The sequence below is a fragment of the Herpailurus yagouaroundi genome, unplaced genomic scaffold (assembly GCF_014898765.1).
Source record: "Herpailurus yagouaroundi ecotype Mexico unplaced genomic scaffold, PumYag 182, whole genome shotgun sequence".
NCBI lineage: Eukaryota > Metazoa > Chordata > Mammalia > Carnivora > Felidae > Herpailurus > Herpailurus yagouaroundi.
The window spans coordinates 59,399,670-59,419,192 of NW_024412413.1; the positions used below are offsets into that span (position 1 = coordinate 59,399,670).

The 19,523-nt window shown below is 37.3% G+C and overlaps 1 protein-coding gene across 3 annotated transcripts in view; it reads left to right on the forward strand.

The window, feature by feature from the left end:
- The window catches only part of PRIM1 (DNA primase subunit 1), a 39,563-nt gene that overhangs the window by 7,917 nt on the left and 12,123 nt on the right, over positions 1–19,523 (forward strand). The window contains exons 3-14 of one of the 3 annotated variants that reach the window (XR_005795492.1): positions 1,813–1,919; positions 1,991–2,064; positions 3,397–3,533; positions 3,910–3,968; positions 5,634–5,743; positions 6,461–6,549; positions 6,722–6,863; positions 8,345–8,414; positions 9,445–9,533; positions 16,285–16,383; positions 17,917–18,177; positions 19,129–19,398. Coding sequence is in view for 1 of the 3 variants with exons in the window: in XM_040491679.1 (XP_040347613.1) it covers positions 1,813–1,919; positions 1,991–2,064; positions 3,397–3,533; positions 3,910–3,968; positions 5,634–5,743; positions 6,461–6,549; positions 6,722–6,863; positions 8,345–8,414; positions 9,445–9,533; positions 16,285–16,383; positions 17,917–17,936 (996 nt within the window). In the remaining 2 variants the exon portion in view is untranslated. Of the gene's footprint in view, positions 1–1,812; positions 1,920–1,990; positions 2,065–3,396; positions 3,534–3,909; positions 3,969–5,633; positions 5,744–6,460; positions 6,550–6,721; positions 6,864–8,344; positions 8,415–9,444; positions 9,534–16,284; positions 16,384–17,916; positions 19,399–19,523 lie in introns of those variants that run through there. The other 2 variants (XR_005795493.1, XM_040491679.1) reach the window with 2 other exon arrangements.

Consider the following 19,523-nt stretch of genomic DNA (forward strand, 5'->3'; position numbering starts at 1 on the left):
CAGATTCTTCAGACAGGAATCTTCTGGTCTCCTCCCCGGGTGGCAGCGATAGGGTATAGATGTAGGGGAAGAGGGCAGGGTCTCAACTTTCCACATGTAAATGTCCACTTAATCCCCTGTATATCAGTACAACACATCTTTCTTCAGCTGTACCTGTTGTTCCTGCCCCTCATCCCAGTCCAAAGACCCACTGTTTGAGGTTCTCCAGATAATAATTCAGGTGTCTTTGCACTGTCACCTAGCTCTGCAGAGTAAATGGAAGAATCTGGGGAACTGCTTCATAAAAAGATTTTTAACCAATACTCTTATTTTTAGTCTTAGCTTTACCAACACCACACACACGCACGCACGTGCACATTCTTACTCCACAGATGCCAATTGTGACCAGAATTTTTTAGGGATGCTGAGGTGTAAATTGGGTTGCTTCTTATCTTTCCTTACTGAGAGCTTAAGATTCAGCTCTTATGGGTATCTTATAAAAATCGTGGTGGTATCTTCTCCTCTTTGGTTCTTTCTTAAAAGACATGCTTTTTTTTTTTTTTTTTTTTAATGTTTATTTTTGAGAGAGAGAGCGCACAAGTGGGAGAGGAGCAAGGGCTGGGGGATAGAGGATCCAAAGTGGGCTCCGTGCTGACAGCAGCAAGCCCAATGTGGGGCTCAAACTCACAAACTGTGGGATCATGACCTGAGCCAAAGTTGAACGTTCAACTAACTAAGCCACCCAGGCTCAGGAATGCCCCAAGACATGCCTTTCTTAAGAAAATCTTTACTCTCCAAAAAAAAAAAAAAATCTTTACTATCATTTTTGTGCAAGTTTAGAAGAGCAAGATAAGTATCTGTATTCGGTCTGCCTTCTATGCCTGGTGATCCATAACCTCAAAGGAGGCTACTTACAGCTTAAGCCAAAGGCTCAGTTTGAACTAATTGAGATATTTTGGATTATTGAAATATTTTATTTATTTTTTAAAGATTTTATTTTTAAGTAATCTTTACACCCAGTGAGGGACTTGAACTCACAACCCTGAGATAGAGTCGCATGCTCTACTGACTGAACCAGCCAGGCACCCCTATTGAAAAATTTTAAATACATTTTTGTTACTTATATGTCCAGTAACAGTTAAAGGTCCTTAAAACAGCTTACAATAGGGCATTAATTATTTGTATGTACTTTCTTCCTTATCAGAAACCTAAAAATAACAAATATTTATTATTCAATGTTACATGTCAATTATATCTCAGTAGAACTGAAAAAAATATTTATGGCAATATAGATTTATCAAAACTTGTTTTAAGTAAATGTATACTGTCATCAATTCTGGATGCACAGAATCCAAATTAATGAACTTTAACTGAAATAGAATTGGCATTGTATTATGGTTTCTTCATTTCTCTTTGGCCACTTTTTTTGTGTGGGTAGAAAACAGCATAATTGGCAGCATGACAGCTCTTATAGAAACTGATTGAGGGGCACCTGGGTGGCTCAGTCGGTTAGGCATCCAACTTCGGCTCAGGTCATGATCTCATGGTCCATGAGTTTGAGCCCCGCGTCGGGCTCTGTGCTGACAGCTCAGAGCCTGGAGCCTGTTTCAGATTCTGTGTCTCCCTCTCTCTCTCTGACCCTCCCCCATTCATGCTCGGTCTCTCTCTGTCTCAAAAATAAATAAAAAAATTTTTAAAATAAACAAAAAAAAAGAAACTGAATTTTTTGTTTGGGTTTTTTGTTTGTTTTGGGTTATGTGTGTGTGTGTGTGTGTGTGTGTGTGTGTGTGTGTGTGTGTTTAAAATATTTAAATATTTTCCCCCTATCTGTAGCCCAATCAACACAATACAGTGAAGCTGGGAGCTTTCCAGGCTCAGGAAAAAGAATTGGTGTTTGACATTGACATGACAGACTATGACGATGTGAGGAGATGTTGTAGGTAAGTGCTGCATGCCTTGCTGGTAGGGTGGGTGATGTCACTAACAGTGAGTAATGATGCCTCTGCTCCAGTTCTGCAGACATATGTTCTAAGTGCTGGACCCTCATGACAATGGCCATACGCATAATCGACCGAGCACTGAAGGGCAAGTATTGGTAGTGTCTGAGGGGGGTCAAATGCAAGAATCTATTTTCCTCTGAATATTTGTCTGTCTGTACCATTTAAAAATTTTTTTAATGTTTATTTATTTTTGAGACAGAGAGACAGAATGTGAGTGGGGGAGGGGCAGAGAGAAAAGGAGACAGAATTCGAAGCAGGCTCCAGGCTCTGAGCTATCAGCTCAGAGACCAACATGGGGCTCGAACTCATGAACTGTGAGATCATGACCTGAGCCAAAGTTGGACGCTCAACCGACTGAGCCACCCAGGCACCCCTATCTATACCATTTTATAGTCAACTCTCATAAATTTTGAACATGTTTCCTTGAAACATATGGCCAGAAAATAAAAGATTAGAATAAAGTTGTAGTTCAAATTCTAATAAAGCTGTTGATCAAACCAGTGAGTTTTTTCCCAGTTCAGTCATCTATCGAGCAGCTCTTTGTGCTACATACTGTCCTAGGTGAGGGAAAGAAATATGAAAGATAATGATTACCTCAAGTATGTTATACAGTCTAAGAAGAAGACGAATAAAATTGAAGATTATACTTATGTTGAGTAATATGCCCAGCATTCCCTGGAGATCTAGAACAGCAGGCGTGCATACAGGAATGGGAAAAGACTGGATTAGAAAAGGCTTTCTGGGGGGCGCCTGGGTGGCGCAGTCGGTTAAGCGACCAACTTCAGCCAGGTCACAATCTCGCGGTCCGTGAGTTCGAGCCCCGCGTCAGGCTCTGGGCTGATGGCTCAGAGCCTGGAGCCTGTTTCCGATTCTGTGTCTCCCTCTCTCTCTGACCCTCCCCCGTTCATGCTCTGTCTCTCTCTGTCCCAAAAATAAATAAACGTTGAAAAAAAAATTAAAAAAAAAAAAAAAGAAAAGGCTTTCTGGAAAAGATAATGATAAAAATGATAATGATATTAAGAATAGCTAACTCTTGTGATCACTTCAGCAGCACATGTACTAAAAATAGCTAACTCTTATCTAGGGTGCTTATTATGTGCCAAGCACTGTTCTAAACACTTTAAATTTATTAACTTTTTTTAATATCCCTAGACTGGGTCTTTAATGATAAATGGCAATTGGTCAGGGAGAGAAATGGAAATACCGGGGCATGAAGAAATTCTTGGCAGAGAGACCAGAATAGGTATTGACATAAAGGCAAAAGCATGGAGGACACAGAAAACTAAAAATAATTCAGTAGAGTTAACATGAGTACATGTGGATGAGAGGTAAAAATGAAGCTAAGGAAGTAAGCAAGAACCAGGAGTTTATAAATTTATTTCTAGATTTTAAAACCTATTATTTCTCCCCTCCTCAGAGGACTTTGGATTTAAGCATCGTCTCTGGGTATATTCTGGAAGGAGAGGTGTTCATTGTTGGGTCTGTGATGAATCAGTTAGAAAATTGTCCTCTGCAGTACGTTCTGGGATAGTTGAGTATTTGAGTCTTGTAAAGGTAAGATCTTAATGATAATTTACATTTCTTTGTTTGCTAGATGTTACCAAGCCTGAAATGTTTAGTGACAAAATTAAACTTTTAGAGCATCCACATTCCAGAGTAGATGATCTTACCAGCAGATCAAATAATCATAGTAGCTACATTTTTTAAGATCTTTGTTTGTGACAAAAGGAAAATTACTTTTCTGGTTCAATTATGTGAAGTAAAGGTAACCCAGAAAGTTACAAGTATTGAGACTATAAAATAGCATCTAAACTTCTATATGTTGACAGTTTTCTTTTAATCAGTATCTTTAGAACACATTAAAGAAATTTTTAAGTTATTTCATTTATTTCATATACATGAAGTTCTTTTTTGATGGTTTATTTTTCAGGGTGGTCAAGACGTTAAAAAGAAAGTCCACCTAAGCGAAAAAATTCACCCTTTTGTCAGGTCTGTTGGAAAAGACTCTATGCAGTTTAAGTTGTGTCTGATTTACCTTTAGAATTGCCTTGTTATCAGTTTTCCCTACTGGGATAGCACTTTACAAAGATAATAACTAGAGTTCATTGAATGACTACTTCATGCTGCAGTATTCATGACAGATGTTTTACAAATATTCTCATTGGTTTTAACAATAACTTCATGACGGTCATGATGGTATCTCCATTTACAGATGAAGAAAGTGAGATTTGAAAAGATTGTATAAGTTTCGTGGCACCATACAAGTAATTGTTAAATTCAGCATTCATGTCCTGGTCTGCCTAATTTCAAAACCCATACTCTTCCCACTGAACTCACTACTTCTCTGGGTGAAAAGAGCTTTGCATTAAGAGTTAGAATCTCTTGGGGCACCTGGGTGGCTCAGTCGGTTAAGCGGCCAACTTCGGCTCAGGTCATGATCTCGCGGTCCGTGAGTTCGAGCCCCGCGTCGGGCTCTGTGCTGACAGCTCGGAGCCTGGAGCCTGTTTCAGATTCTGTGTCTCCCTCTCTCTGACCCTCCCCCGTTCATGCTCTGTCTCTATCTCAAAAATAAATAAATGTGTAAGATAGATAGATAGATAGACCCTCCCCCGTTCATGCTCTGTCTCTATCTCAAAAATAAATAAATGTGTAAGATAGATAGATAGATAGATAGATAGATAGATAGATAGATAGATAAATAAATAAAGAGAATCTCTAGGGGCGCCCGGGTGGCTCAGTCGGTTAAGCATCTGACTTTGGCTCAAGTTATGATCTCGCAGTTTGTGGGTTTGAGTCCCACATCGGGCTCTGTGCTGACAGCTCAGAGCCTGGAGCCTGCTTCAAATTCTATGTCCCCCTCTCTCTCTGCCCCACCCCGTTTGCGCGCTCTCTCTCTCTCTCTCTCTCTCTCTCTCTCTGAAAAATAAATAAACATAAAGAGTTAGAATCTCTATTCTGCAACTTATTAAGACCTTAATAAAATATTAGAGCCTCTATTTCCTTAACTATATGATGGGAAAAACATCTCCTTCTATCTGAGAGTTGTGGCAAAGATTAAATGAAACAGTAGATGTGAAGTCTGCAAAATGCTAAGCACTATATAATTGTCGAGATGTAAAGCAAGTAATTCATAGTAGAAACTATAGACTCTATCCCACATTCTACTACTGATGTATTATTATGTTGTCCTGGCTTGGTTGCTTTCTTGTTACATATTTATGATGCTATTAACCTTCTAAGTTGTAGAGCTTAAGAAGTAAACATTTCTTGGGGCACTTGGGTGGCTCAGTCAGTTAAGCATCCGATTCTTGATCTCAGTTCAGATATTGATCTCAGGGTCATAAATTTAAGCCTGTGGAGCCTACTTTAAAAAAAAAAAAAGTAAACATTTCTTGAATATCTGTTCTAAGCCAGGTACTATCTACAGTAGGTTCTTCCCCCTTAGAATGTCTTAGTTAACTCTCATAACCCTGCAAAGGGGTATTATTCCCATTTTACATAGCTAAACTCTATTTGTATTTTTCTTATTAGACTAATACATGCTCATTAAGAAAAATTCAGTAGAAGTAACACTAGCCACCCAAATACCAACAAAAGTTATACAGTGTATATATTACAAATAGTATTAGGACTTTGTTATTGTTATTCCTACAGGAAATCTATAAACATAATAAAAAAATACTTTGAAGACTATGCCTTAGTTGATCAAGATATTCTTGAAAATAAAGAAAGCTGGGATAAGATCTTAGCCCTTGTTCCTGAAAATATCCTTTCCCAAGACCATTTCTATGTGAGCTACATGTATTTATCTATGATATTATAAATGTGTTCTGCCTGCATATTCTCATATATGTACTCTTACAAATTTAGTCTTTTTACACAAAACATCTTTTTCTGCATTTTAGTATCTCTAGTTTGGAATATAGTAAGAAATGAAGCCTTTTCAGAAAGAAATTTCCTCATTTTGGAGTTTGATCCTCATAGAATTAATGGATACTTAAAGAATACTGAATCATATAGTCAAAATTTGTACAGACCAGGGAAAGCTTTACATTAAACCAAATATTTATTTTGGCATTTTTTTCTGTCATATCAGTATCATATTTTTACAGGAGATTTTTTAAGGATATGTGTTCAATTAATATTTGCATTTTAGAGGAGCACCTGGGTGGCTCAGTCATTTAAGCGTCCGACTATCAATTTTGGCTCAGGTCATGATCTCATGGTTTTGTGCATTCAAGCCCCACATCAGGCTCTGTGCTCACAGTGCAGAGCCTGCTTGGGATTCTCTCTTTCTACCTCTCCCCTGCTCATGCTGTCTCTGTCTCTCTCAAGGTAAATAAACTTAAAAATATACATATTTGCATTTTAGAAAACAATAATTTCTAGTAAACTTTCAGTTATCCTTGTTGTAACACATACTGGAAATAAGTTGTTCATTAATGTGTCATAAATGAGTGTGTTCCTTAATGACTCATCACCAATTCATGAGAAACTTCAACAAAACTTCCAAAAGCATCACAATTCACTTCAGCGTTGGGAGTATTTGAAGAAAACCATCAGCTCTCAGGTATATCCCATCGAAATCTCTATTATAAATATAAAATTGTAATTCTTAATTAAATTCTGATTGTTTTGCTTATTAGTAAGTTAAAGATTATTGAAAATCATTTTTAACCACTTTTAAAGAAATCCTCAAAAGTTCCTACTGATCCTTATGCTAGACTTGCATCTGTTTTTAGGATAATACCAAAAACGACAAATGTGGACCCTGGCTTGAATGGGAGATCATGCTTCAGTACTGTTTTCCACGGCTGGATATCAATGTTAGCAAAGGAATCAATCATTTACTGAAGAGCCCTTTTAGTGTTCATCCTAAAACAGGTACAATGTAAAGAAAACTAGAAGGAAAATGAAAGTTTTAGTTGTTGACTAGTAGCTACCAGATGAGTTTCCACTACATAAATAATTTTCATCTGGGTTTTTGAGGTTCAGTGTTAGAATCGTAGAGGTACTTAGAACTCACACGATGGTAGTTCTCACTGTACAAATGAGAAAACAGTGGTCCAAGAGGTTAATGGGACTTGTCTACAGTCATAAAACAAATTGCAACAGAGCTAGAAACAGAATTCAGTTCTTAAACCACAGAGTTCTGTGCTGTTCCCCTATGCTTCCTCCCTCAGTTCTTTTTCCATACTTTTAGCTTTCCTCCTTCACATTTTTCTTAGGTGTTTTGAAGGAATGAAACTGACTTTAAAATAGATATAAAGGTGGCTATATTGACCTAAACTTTGCTTCATCCAACCGGGAGACATATGCAGTTGTATATAGTTGTCCTTTTTAGGACAACTAATATCCAATAAGTAGTCAATAATCCAACTCTGCCACTTGCTGTGGGATGTTAGGCAAACTACTCTCTGTACCTTGGTTTTCTCATCTGTGAAATGGAGATAATAATAGTACTTACTTCAGTGGGTTATTGTGAAAATCTAAAATGTAAAGTGCCTAGAAAAGTGTCACACATTCAATCCTCCCAAATTGCCTAGTTTCCTTTAATAATCTATAATGATTCTCTAGTCCATATATTTGGATAGCTCCTTTTCAAACCTGTCAACTGTGTGTTTTCAGCTTCTTTTGGTAATAATCTTAATATTTCTTAATATTTTTTTAACTTAATTCTAAAACTTTAGTGGGTATCCCCTTATTCTAAAATTCAGTTTCAGTAAATAATTATATTCATAGGTGTATACATTTTGATTATATCTTTTCCCCATTAAGTAGCTGCAGTTTTTACTGTCTTCAATCAGCAACTCCCAATTCTCTTGATTATCTTGTTATTTACCTGGCATTCTTGAGACTCATTATCTCATTTTTGAGATGTGATGAATTTTATGTGGTATCCCAGGTGTAGATATTGTAAAAAGGTAGTATAATGCTATTTTATTCCCAAAATGCTTTCTAAAGATTTCTAACATACAGGTGTCTGTTCTGATCTCAGCAAATCAAGATAATGAAATGAACTATTTTTATCTATGTTGTTTCATTTTCAGAACTCACTAAATTTGATATCATTCTGTACTTCTGTATAAAAGGATATTAGGAAGAAGGAGATAGAAATAAAAGTAGAGATAAGAGCACTATGTAATAGCTCAACAGTCTTTCATACTTATTTTTTGTTTTTTTTTTTTTAAGAGAAATAAAAGATGCAGCTAGTGTGGAAGTAATTTCCAACTACTGATTTTAACAGATAAGTCTAACCCTTTTTCTAAGCCTTAGATTAAAATTTAGCCAAAATAACACATAGGAGACAGCCCATAATGATCTGTATTTCACAGTCATCAGTTTATAACTTTTGGTCCTTACAGGTCGCATTTCTGTGCCTATTGATGTACAGAAAGTGGACCAGTTTGATCCATTTACTGTTCCAACCATAAGGTATGTTCCAGATCATTGATCATTCCTTTTTCGTTTGTGATTGGTTCCTCAATTTGAAGTAGATTGGACTAGATCCCTTCCAGAGAAGCAGCTGCTCTGAGGCTATATGATGATGCCCTAGTAGAGCAACATTTCCTAGTGAGTTATGCAGAACACAAGTTGCTGTTCTCTAATAAAAAGATTATAAGTTCTGGGGCACCTGGGTGGCTCAGTTGGTTAGGCATCAAACTCTTGGTTTCAGTTCAGGTCATGATTTCGTGGTTCATGAGTTCAAGCCCTGTGTTGGGCTCTGCTCTGGCAGTGCAGAATCTGCTTGGAATACTCTCTCTCCCTCCCTCTCCCTCTCTGCCTCTCCCCTGCTCACACACTCTCTCTCTCAAAATAAACATTTAAAAAAAAAAAAGATTATAAGTTCAAATAAGTTTGGGAAATAACCACTTTTAAATAAAAAGTTCTCGGGGCGCCTGGGTGGCGCAGTCGGTTAAGCGTCCGACTTCAGCCAGGTCACGATCTCGCGGTCCGTGAGTTCGAGCCCCGCGTCGGGCTCTGGGCTGATGGCTCAGAGCCTGGAGCCTGTTTCCGATTCTGTGTCTCCCTCTCTCTGACCCTCCCCCGTTCATGCTCTGTCTCTCTCTGTCCCAAAAATAAATAAACGTTGAAAAAAAAATTTTTTTTTAAATAAAAAGTTCTCCACTGTAAGATTTCCCAGTTTTTATTATGCTAACATACATGGAAAACTCCATGCCTATTAGAAAATTTTCTATCCATATTAGAGATTGTGATTTTTAGAATATTCCAAATTTAGTTGGTCACACGATTTTTTCACCAAAAATCTTGTAGGATTCACATGCTGTCATACACTAGGTAATGTTGACCAAGAAACAACTTTAAAATTCTCTTATTCTAGGGCAACTGCCTGACTCAGTCAGTAGAGCATATGACTCTTGATCTTGGGCTTATGAGTTCAAGCCTGATATTGAGCATAGAGTTAAATAAAAAAGAGGAAAATTCTTTTTTCTGTTATTTGTAGCTCCATCTGCCGTGAACTGGATACCATTTCCACTAATGAGGGAAAGGAGAGAAATGAAGCTGAATCTGATATCAAACATAGAACCAGAGGTATGTCGATATACTAAAATCTCACTTTAACATAAGTTTTTTATATAGACATCCTTCTGTCAGTCCAGTAATTCATTCTCCTTGGATTCAGCCTAGAATGGATTGTTTATCCTGAAACCAGCTCAGTAACAAATAATGTCATAACAATGTTTTTGTCCTTTTTTAATCAGTTGTTCAAATGGTGATGTTGAATCCAATTTGAGTCCATAGATATTTCTAAGCGTCATCTAAATGCCAGGATCTATACTTACAAGATTAAGTTGTCAATTGGTGTGGATCATTGTTTGTCACAGTCTTAGTTTCAACAGCTATTGATTTAACAACCACTATGTATACAGTACTTTTGCTCTTTATTTTTGATGTATCCAGATGAGTGTTACGGTAAATATAGATCTAAACTGTGGTTGAACTGTATATTCAAGAATATGAGGGAACTAGAGAATTTATAAATCTTCCTTCTCATAGAGGTCAAATCTTTATATACCAACACCCAAGAGACATCCTACAGCAACAGAGCCAATAGAACTTTCTGTGATAATAGAAATGTAATGCACTTCCCAGTGTGGTACTCATTATCCACATGTGGCATAATCCACTTGAATTATCAGAAACTGGATTTTCAGTTTCTTTGTTTGCTTGTTTGTTTTTTTTGTTTTTTTGTGTTTTTTTTTTTTTTAATTTTTTTTTTTCAACGTTTTTTATTTATTTTTGGGACAGAGAGAAACAGAGCATGAACGGGGGAGGGTCAGAGAGAGAGGGAGACACAGCATCAGAAACAGGCTCCAGGCTCCAAGCCATCAGCCCAGAGCCTGACGCGGGGCTCGAACTCACGGACCGCGAGATCGTGACCTGGCTGAAGTCGGACGCTTAACCGACTGCGCCACCCAGGCGCCCCTGCTTGTTTGTTTTTTAAGTAAGCGTCACACCCAGTGGAGAGTTTGAACTCACAACCATGAGATCAAGCCCTGAGCTGAGATCAAAAGCTGAATGCTTAGGGCGCCTGGATGGCTCAGTTGGTTGAGTGTCCGACTTAAGCTCGGTTCATGATCTCACAGTTTGTGAGTTCAAGCCCCACATCAGGCTCTCTGCTGTCAGCACAGAGCCAGCTTCAGATCCTCTGTCCCCCCTCTTTCTCTGCCCTTGCCCCTCTTGCGTGCTCTCTCTCTCTCAAAAATAAATATTAAAAAAAAAGAGTTGGATGCTTACTGACTGAGCCACCCAGATGTCCCTTAAATTCATTTATTAGCCATTTTTCATTTATATAGCCATATGTGTCTGGTAACTATTATAATGGACAGGGCAGATCTGTGATCTCTGATTGGCCTTTCTTGGTCAAATGTTGCTACACTACTTTCAAAACCCAAGCTCAAGGGGCGCCTGGGTGGCTCAGTCGGTTAAGTTTCTGACTTCGGCTCAGGTCATGATCTAGTGGTTCGTGAGTTCAAGCCCTATGTTGGGCTCTGTGTTGACAGCTCAGAGCCTGGAGCCTGCTTCAGATTCTGTGTCTCCCTCTCTCTGCCCCTCCCCCACTCACACTGTGTCTCTCTCTCTCTCTCTCTCTCTCAAAAATGAATAAACATTTTAAAAAATGCAAAAAAAAAAAACCCACAAGCTCAAATATCAATTCATAAAAAAAGAAAAAAAAAACTTCATCTATTCCAGCTCTAACATAATACCTAACATTGTACATTCCACTATTAATGTTTGTAGAATGATTACAGACATTTGATTTAAAGTATTTGAGGGGCACCTGGGTGGCTCAGTCGGTTGAGCGTCTCACTCTTGATTTCAGCCCAGTGCATGATCTCAGTTTGTGGATTCAAGTCCCACATTGGGCTCCACACTGGCAGTGTAGAGCCTGATTGGGATTCTCTCTTTCTGTCCCTCCCGTGCACTCTCACTCAAAAATAAATAAACTTTTTAAAAAATAATAAAAATAAATCAAGTATTTAAAAAACGTCTCCGGGGCGCCTGGGTGGCTCAGTCAGTTAAGTGTCCGACTTCGTCTCAGATCATGATCTCACGGTTTGTGAGTTCGAGCCCCACGTCAGGCTCTGTGCTAACAGGTCAGAGCCTGGAGCCTGCTTCGGATTCTGTGTCTCCTTCTCTCTCTGCTCCTCCCCTGTTCATGCTGTCTCTCTCTCTCCTTCAAAAATAAATAAAAACATTAAAATAATAATAATAATAAATTAAATAAATAAAAAATAAAACACATCTCCAACATGAAAAATCAGAATAAACCGGAAAAGGAACTCAGAGAAAACAGACAACGCAAAGAACAAAGAAAACCTTCCTTTCTTTCTTTCTTTCTTTCTTTCTTTCTTTCTTTCTTTCTTTCTTTCTTAAAGTAATCTCTGCACCCAACATGGGGCTCAAACTCACAACCCAGAGATCAAGAATTGCATGCTCTACTAATTGAGCCATCCAGGTGCCCTGAAAACTTTTTTTTAAAAAACTAATATCCTCAGAGAATAAGAAAATAGTGGAACCATGAAGCAAGATTAGATTGCTATGAAAAGAGACACTTAGAGAACAAGAAAGAGGACTTAGAAATCGAAAACATAATCATTAGAATAAAAAATTCAGTGGAAGGGCTGGTAAAAAAAAGTTAAGATTTTCCAGAAAGTACTACAAAAAAGACAAGTTTTTGTTATTGTTGTTTTAAGGAGGAAAAAGATAAGAATGGTTCAGGAAGTCTAATACCTGACTATGGGAGTTTCAGAAAAAGAACAACCAGGGAGGGAAAAAATATCAAAACTGTATAGGAAACCATCCCAGAAATGAGCCCTTTATTGAAAAGTCTCAGAATAATAAGACAGACCTACACCAAGGCACATTATTTTGAGATTTCAGAACAGTGAGAATTAAAAGATCTTAAGAGCTTTCTCACCCCTTCCTATTCCTCTCTCCCAAAAAGCCACAGACCTAGGAAGAATAGCCTTGGATTTCTAAACAATGGAAGTGTTCATTTGTTAGAAATAAGCTCTAGAAAAGAAAACTGGTTGCCATTCAAGAGGATTGAGAGGTCAGAATAAAGGTAGAGAGCTGCTATTTTTTCTAAAATGTTAGTAGTATTTTACTCCTTTTAACAACATGTATATATTACTTTAGCACAATTTTTTAAACTTAATATTGTCTCTTGATGACATCTTTTTCTTTTGTTCAGAGATTTTAAAGAGAAATTTTCTAATAACTATAACTTCAAAATTTATACAATATTTACTTTCAAAAGTAAACTAAACTACCTATCATTTCAAGTATTCATAAATAGCCTAATTGCCATCAGTCAGGGGTGCTTCAGAGATGTTGGGAGGTTGGAACAGGTGAAATGTAAGTTCCTTATTATTTCTTTAGTTTCTGCAACTTTAAGCCTTAGTCCTTTTTCACACTAGTACTATTTATGCCTGCCCTTCTTCCCAAATCCTGGAATGATCTCTACTGTCCTCTCTATCTAATTATGTCTTTTTTCTTTTTTTTTTTTTTTTTTTTCAACGTTTATTTATTTTTGGGACAGAGAGAGACAGAGCATGAACGGGGGAGGGGCAGAGAGAGAGGGAGACACAGAATCGGAAAAAGGCTCCAGGCTCTGAGCCATCAGCCCAGAGCCTGACGCGGGGCTCGAACTCACGGACCGCGAGATCGTGACCTGGCTGAAGTCGGACGCTTAACCGACTGCGCCACCCAGGCGCCCCTAATTATGTCTTTTTTCTAAGACCCACTTCATAGCCACCTCAGTCAATCTTGATTGGTGAATTCTTTGGACTTACAATTATCCATATGCCTGTTTGGCCTTTAATTATATATTGTTTTCTATTACTACATATAGGACCTGTTTTTCCTGTTCATTTAAAAACTTCTTGAAACCAAAGAGTTTGGCTTATACTATTTTAGAATTTAGCATAGTACTTGATATATAATGGGCAGTAAATATTTAAGTAATTATTGAGTGCCTGTTATATATTCTACTATGGTGAAATAAGCATATAGACCTATATCCAAGGAGCTTAGAATCCTGAGTTAAAGGTTCAAAGTACTATGTGGTTGGGGCGCCTGGGTGGCCCAGTTCGTTAAGCATCTGACTTCAGCTCAGGTCATGATCTCACGGTTCGTGGGTTCAAGCCCTGGGTTGGGCTGTGTGCTGACAGCTTGGAGCCTAGAGCCTGGAGCCTGCTTCTGATTCTGTGTCTCCCTCTCTCTCTGCCCCTCCCCTGCTCATACTCTGTCTCTCTCTCTCTCTCTCAAAAATAAGTAAGTGTAAAAAAATTTTTTTTCAAAGTGCTATGTGGTTGATCCCAAACTAAACTGTTTCTTTGGTTTACATTTATTGCTATAAGAAAATTCATATATAAACATGTAGGACAAAATATATTTTCATAATTGCCACAGTTTAGATATTCATCCTTAATACCCTCGTCAAGATTTCCTTGTCTAGTTCCAAGTACATCAGACAGGTTTACTAAAAAACTTTTTAAGTATAGTTTCTTTTTTTTACTCTTTTCAGTGAACTATTATGAGGACTATTCCATGCAGACATGGCATGCTACCAAAATCCAAATCTCATCTTGTGCTCAATCAGATTTTCTCCCCTATTGGGTATTATAGATTATATAATTAAATAGATTAAGATTCTATATTCAAAATTTTATTGTGTAAATTCTTTTTAATTTTTATAAATCAAAAAATAAATAAAATTTTTAAATTGTTTTTTATTGTTTATTTATTTTTGAGTGAGAGAGAGAGACAGAGCATGAGCAGGGGAGGGGCAGAGAGAGAGGGACACACAGAATCTGAAGCAGACTCCAGGCTCTGAGCTGTCAGCACAGAGCCCAACATGGGGCTCGAACCCGCGAACCATGAGATCATGACCTGAGCCAAAGTCTGGTGCTTAACCGACTGAGCCACCCAGGTGTCCCATAAAAAATAAGGTTTTTATAAGTCAAAAAATACTGTACTTAAGGCATATGACTATAAACTTCTGATTGTCTCCAGGTAGAATGACCCTGACTTCACCTTCTTAATGTTTGCTCTGTTAGTAAAACTATTTATTACTGAAGCCACAATTTCTTTTTTTTTTTTTTTTTTTTTAATATTTGAGAGAGAGAGAGTAAGCAGGGGAGGATAGAGAGAGGGGGACAGAAGATCCAAAGTGGGCTCTGTGCTGATAGCAGAGAGGCGGATGCAGGGCTTGAACTCATGAACCATGAGATCATGACCTGAGCCAAAATCAGAGGCTTAACTGACTGAGCCACCCAGGCGCCCCAGTGAAGCTGTAATTTCTAAAGAAAGGAATGTTGTATGGGACTTAACACAGACTCACTAGATTATGTTGGTCTAATATTAGAAAGCCTGACTACAAAAGTGGATGTGTATGGGTGGTTTGGATATTTTAGAGCAGCACTGTCTTGATACAGTAGCCACGTACAGCTATTAAGCACTTGAAATGTGGCTAGTATAGGGGTGCCTGGGTGGCTCAACTAGACTCGATATTGACTCCTATCATGATCTCACAGTTCATGAGGCTGAGCCCCTCGTCAGTCTACATGCTGACATCTCAGAGTCTGCTTGAGATTCTGCCCCCACTTGTGTTCTGTCTCTAAAATAAATAAATAAATTTAAAGGGGTGCCTGGGTGGCTCAGTTGTTTAAGTATCCAACTTTGTCTCAGGTCATGATCTCGCTGTTTAAGAGTTGGAGCCCCACATTGGGCTCTGCTGACAGCTCAGAGCCTGGAGCCTGCTTCAGATTCTGTGTCTACCTCTCTCTCTGCCCCTTGCCTGCTCACACCCTGCCTCTCTATCTCTCAAAAATAAATAAACATTAAATTTTTTTAATTTAAAAACAAATAAACTTAAAAAAAGAAATGTGACTAGTATAAACAAGGAACTGATTTTTTAAATTTAACTTTAATTAATTTAAATTTCAAAACTGATAGGGATGCCTGGCTGGCTCAGTTAGTGGAACATGTGACTCTTGATCTCAGGGTTGTGAGTTTGAGCATCACATTGGATGTAGAAATTACTTAAAAATAAAATCTTAAAAAAAAAGTGTTTTAAATAAGTTTTAAAACTGATATTTGATTCAATTATTGGAAAACTTTTAAGTATGTTTGGGAAATTTGGGTATATGAGCCTACTTTTCAACTGTATATTTTATAATTTAAATCTAAATATAGATCAAGTATTTCTCATGATAATACATCATCTACATTGAGATGCATTTTAAATACAAAACACTAAATTTCAAAGACTTAGTATGAAAGAATGTAAAATATCTCAATTTTTATTACGTTAAAATAATAATATTTTAGATATACTGGATTAAATATTAAAATTATTTTACCTTTTTTTTTTTTTTTTAATTTTTTTTTTTCAACATTTATTTTTGGGACAGAGAGAGACAGAGCATGAACGGGGGAGGGGCAGAGAGAGAGGGAGACACAGAATCGGAAACAGGCTCCAGGCTCTGAGCCATCAGCCCAGAGCCCGACGCGGGGCTCGAACTCACGGACCGCGAGATCATGACCTGGCTGCAGTCGGACGCTCAACCAACTGCGCCACCCAGGCGCCCTTTTTTTTTTTTTTTTTTTTTTTTTACCTTTTTAATGTGACTACTAGAGTATGTAAACTACACATTTCTTATTATATTGGACAACACTATTTTAAAGAACTCTTGAAAAAAAAACTTAAAGTTATACTTTCGTGTAATTCTCACTTCCAAAATGCTAATTATAATGCATGGCCTTCATAATTTAGATTATAAGAAGACCAGTCTAGCTCCTTACATAAAAGTTTTTGAACAGTTTCTTGAAAACCTGGATAAATCCCGAAAAGGAGAACTTCTCAAGAAGAGTGGTAAGACTATACTTTTCCCTTTTAGCTATTTAGATCTTAGTACAGGAAATTTAAAGTATCCAGCAAGTGATTAATTTTAGAGCTCTAGCCTTTGCCCTCCTAAAACAAGTTATAGATTTAGTTTACTATCCTTAGTGTTTTAAAAATTGGTCACTTAATTCAATAGATATTCTATCAGGTACGACGTATCAGGTATCATGAGGGAAACAAAAATTAGTTATACAAAGATGAATTCCACACCATGCCTCCTGCCCTTAGGAAATACTAACTGATACAAAACAAAGAAATATAAAATGCTAAGAGATCTCATCTGATTCTGAGAACCTGAGATTTCATATGAAAAGAGTGGTATTTGAACTCTTCAGTGAGTTGCTGTACAGATTCTAATCCCCAATGCCTATATACCATGCCTTAAGGTATGAGTATGATTTCCACAAGCAGAGATATGATGGGATAAGGGTACAGGAGTGGAAAAAGGTGACAGGTTGTTCATGCTTAAAGGAACAGCAAGGGCAAAAACATTAGAGACAAAAGCATCAGGTCACTCTGGAGGCCATCTAGTACAGCTAATCTTAAAAAAGATGTGTCAGGAAGTGACTGGATAGAAAACTGGAGAAGCAGACTGAAGCCAGGGTATAGATGGCCTTGAATTCCAGTCTTGAGAGTTTGGACTTAATTCAGTAGAGACAAGGAATCTATTAAAGGTTTTTGAGGAAGGTTTTGCCATGATTTATAGTTTAATCTAGCCAGATAAAACTAGCAACAAAAATCTGGGGGGATATAGGGGATATAATAGAGCCCAAGAGGCCAACTGGGCTATTACCATTTAGGAGAATAGCACTGGAGATCTCTAAAAGGTACAAATACTAGAGCCATCCTTGAGAGGCGGTAATGATTTGGAAGCAGAGAGATGAAAGAGGAAAGTTAAGTGTTACAGAAGCAGCCAGGGGAAAGTTTCAAGGAAATTATAAAGTGTCAAATGCAGTAGACAAGTGATAAAATCCTGTTGGATATTGGAACCCAAAGGAGATACCAAGAGGACAGCAGTGTCAAAGGAAAAGGTATTTGAATAGGAGAGACCCAAGCATATGTGTAAGCCAAAATGAAAAAAATCAGCAGTGAATATTATTCAGGAGATTGATGGATACCATAGAAAACTGTGGCCATGTTACAGAAATACAAACTCCCTTTCCACTTCATTTCTTAATAAAATTCATGATGGTTAAAAAGTAGTGCCCAAGATAATGCTGAACTCATAGTAGCCACTCAAATATGTGCTTGTTGAATGAACAATGATGACACTGAACTTGGAAAGCCTCAGTGAACCTGCCATTCCAACTGGCCATATTAAGTCCTTTGTACTCTTGTTCTGTACTAGCTCAGCCTGTAATGTGGGCTTCAGCAAGTGTGAAAGCAAATCTTTATGCATGATGTGAATTTAATGGAAGCATTAACCAAATCAGAGTGTGAAAATAAATGGGATTTGTTTTGTTTTACTTTACTGTCCTTTGATAAGAATCTATTCTATTTCAGATTTACAGAAAGACTTCTGAAGATAACAACTCTCCTCAAACCATTGTAGATATCTTCTACCTTCAACCAGTAACCAAATACTTCAACAGCATTTAATTAATATGGTGGAACCATATATGTGTTTTAGTGCTCAAAGCAAAATGTCCTTTTCTTGAAAAATAATTATGTTGAAAAGATTCCTGAAACCACCAAAGGAGAGTGTCCAGGTTTCTCGAAGAAGCAGTAATGAGAGGAGCAAGTGGATTGCAAATATTTGTAAAAGTTAGTATCATACAAAGATAATTCTAAGATTTTTGATATACCTTTTACCAGTTGCCATATGTATTTTGATCTACTTCTACCAGCTGCCGTATGTAGAGGCAAGTGAGCAGTAATGTGCCGAAGACTTTAATCTCAGCTCAGATACAGCCTCCATATTTCTGGACTGAATATTCTAGGTACATGAGAGCTTTGTCCTTAAGTCGTAGACCTTAAGTTAAATTAATTATACTTAGAGTATGTATTAGGTCACTTCTAATTTTGCTTACTGGTATTTTTATTACCCAGGCCACACCCCACTGCTCATCTTTTAAAAATCATTTTAAATTGGGCATCTAAACATATGAGTTACTAGATTACAATATTAGGGCATAGTAGAGTGTTTTTGTTTTTGTTTTTTTTTTACAACTGTTGCATTTGTAGCTCCTAACTTCTTTCCTCAGAAAATAACTGGATTAGTCAACACCATAGAGCAGCAGCTTAGAATAACCAATTTCACCAACATAAAGCCTATTTTACTTGTCAAGACACTTCCCTTTCTACATATCCAAATACTTAATTTTAAAGGTTTTGTTTCTTCCATATTTGAATTTTTGCAATAGATTCTGAAAGTCAGATTTCTTTTGCCCAGTTTTACAACCAAGCTAAACAAAACAGTCATTCTGGTTTACAGTCCATCTTCTGAGAAACACTGAGAAGTCAAGCTATCAGGCTGGTGCTTTCTATGATTTATGAAAAATTTCCTTCCTTTATATTTCCTTTAACATTGTTTTCTCTGTAGCCACACATTCTTTTTTTTATCTTTTGGTGTATATGTATAAAACAGAGTTTGCAGTCAGTACACCGAAATGCCTTGCATTTCCTTCTCTTTTCTAATCTTTTAAGAAAAAACATTAAATACCACTGTGCAAAATTCCTTGTTATCTGAGCTTCTATTTACTATATATTGTTCAGTTTTTAGGTTTGGAAACCAGTGGGTCGGTTAAAAATTCCTGAATACAAAATTACTAAAGACTCATCAGTCCATCTTAACTCAGAATGGGAGTGTAAAGGCTGGTGTTATGCTTTCAACAAGAGATATTTCAAGCTTCCAGTATGTCTACCATTATTTTAATGCTTTAATATTAAAGCCCTTGGATAAAGCTGCTGTACTAGCCCATAAAAGTAGTTTCAGAACATGTTGTACTCATTAAAAAGAATAAATGTTTTTACACTGTATGTTAATTAACTGGAATTTATTTTTTAATTTTTTTAAACATTTATTCATTTTTGAGAGACAGAGCGTGAGTGGGAGAGGGGCAGAGAGAGAGGGAGACACAGAATCCGAAGCAGGCTCCAGGCTCTGAGCT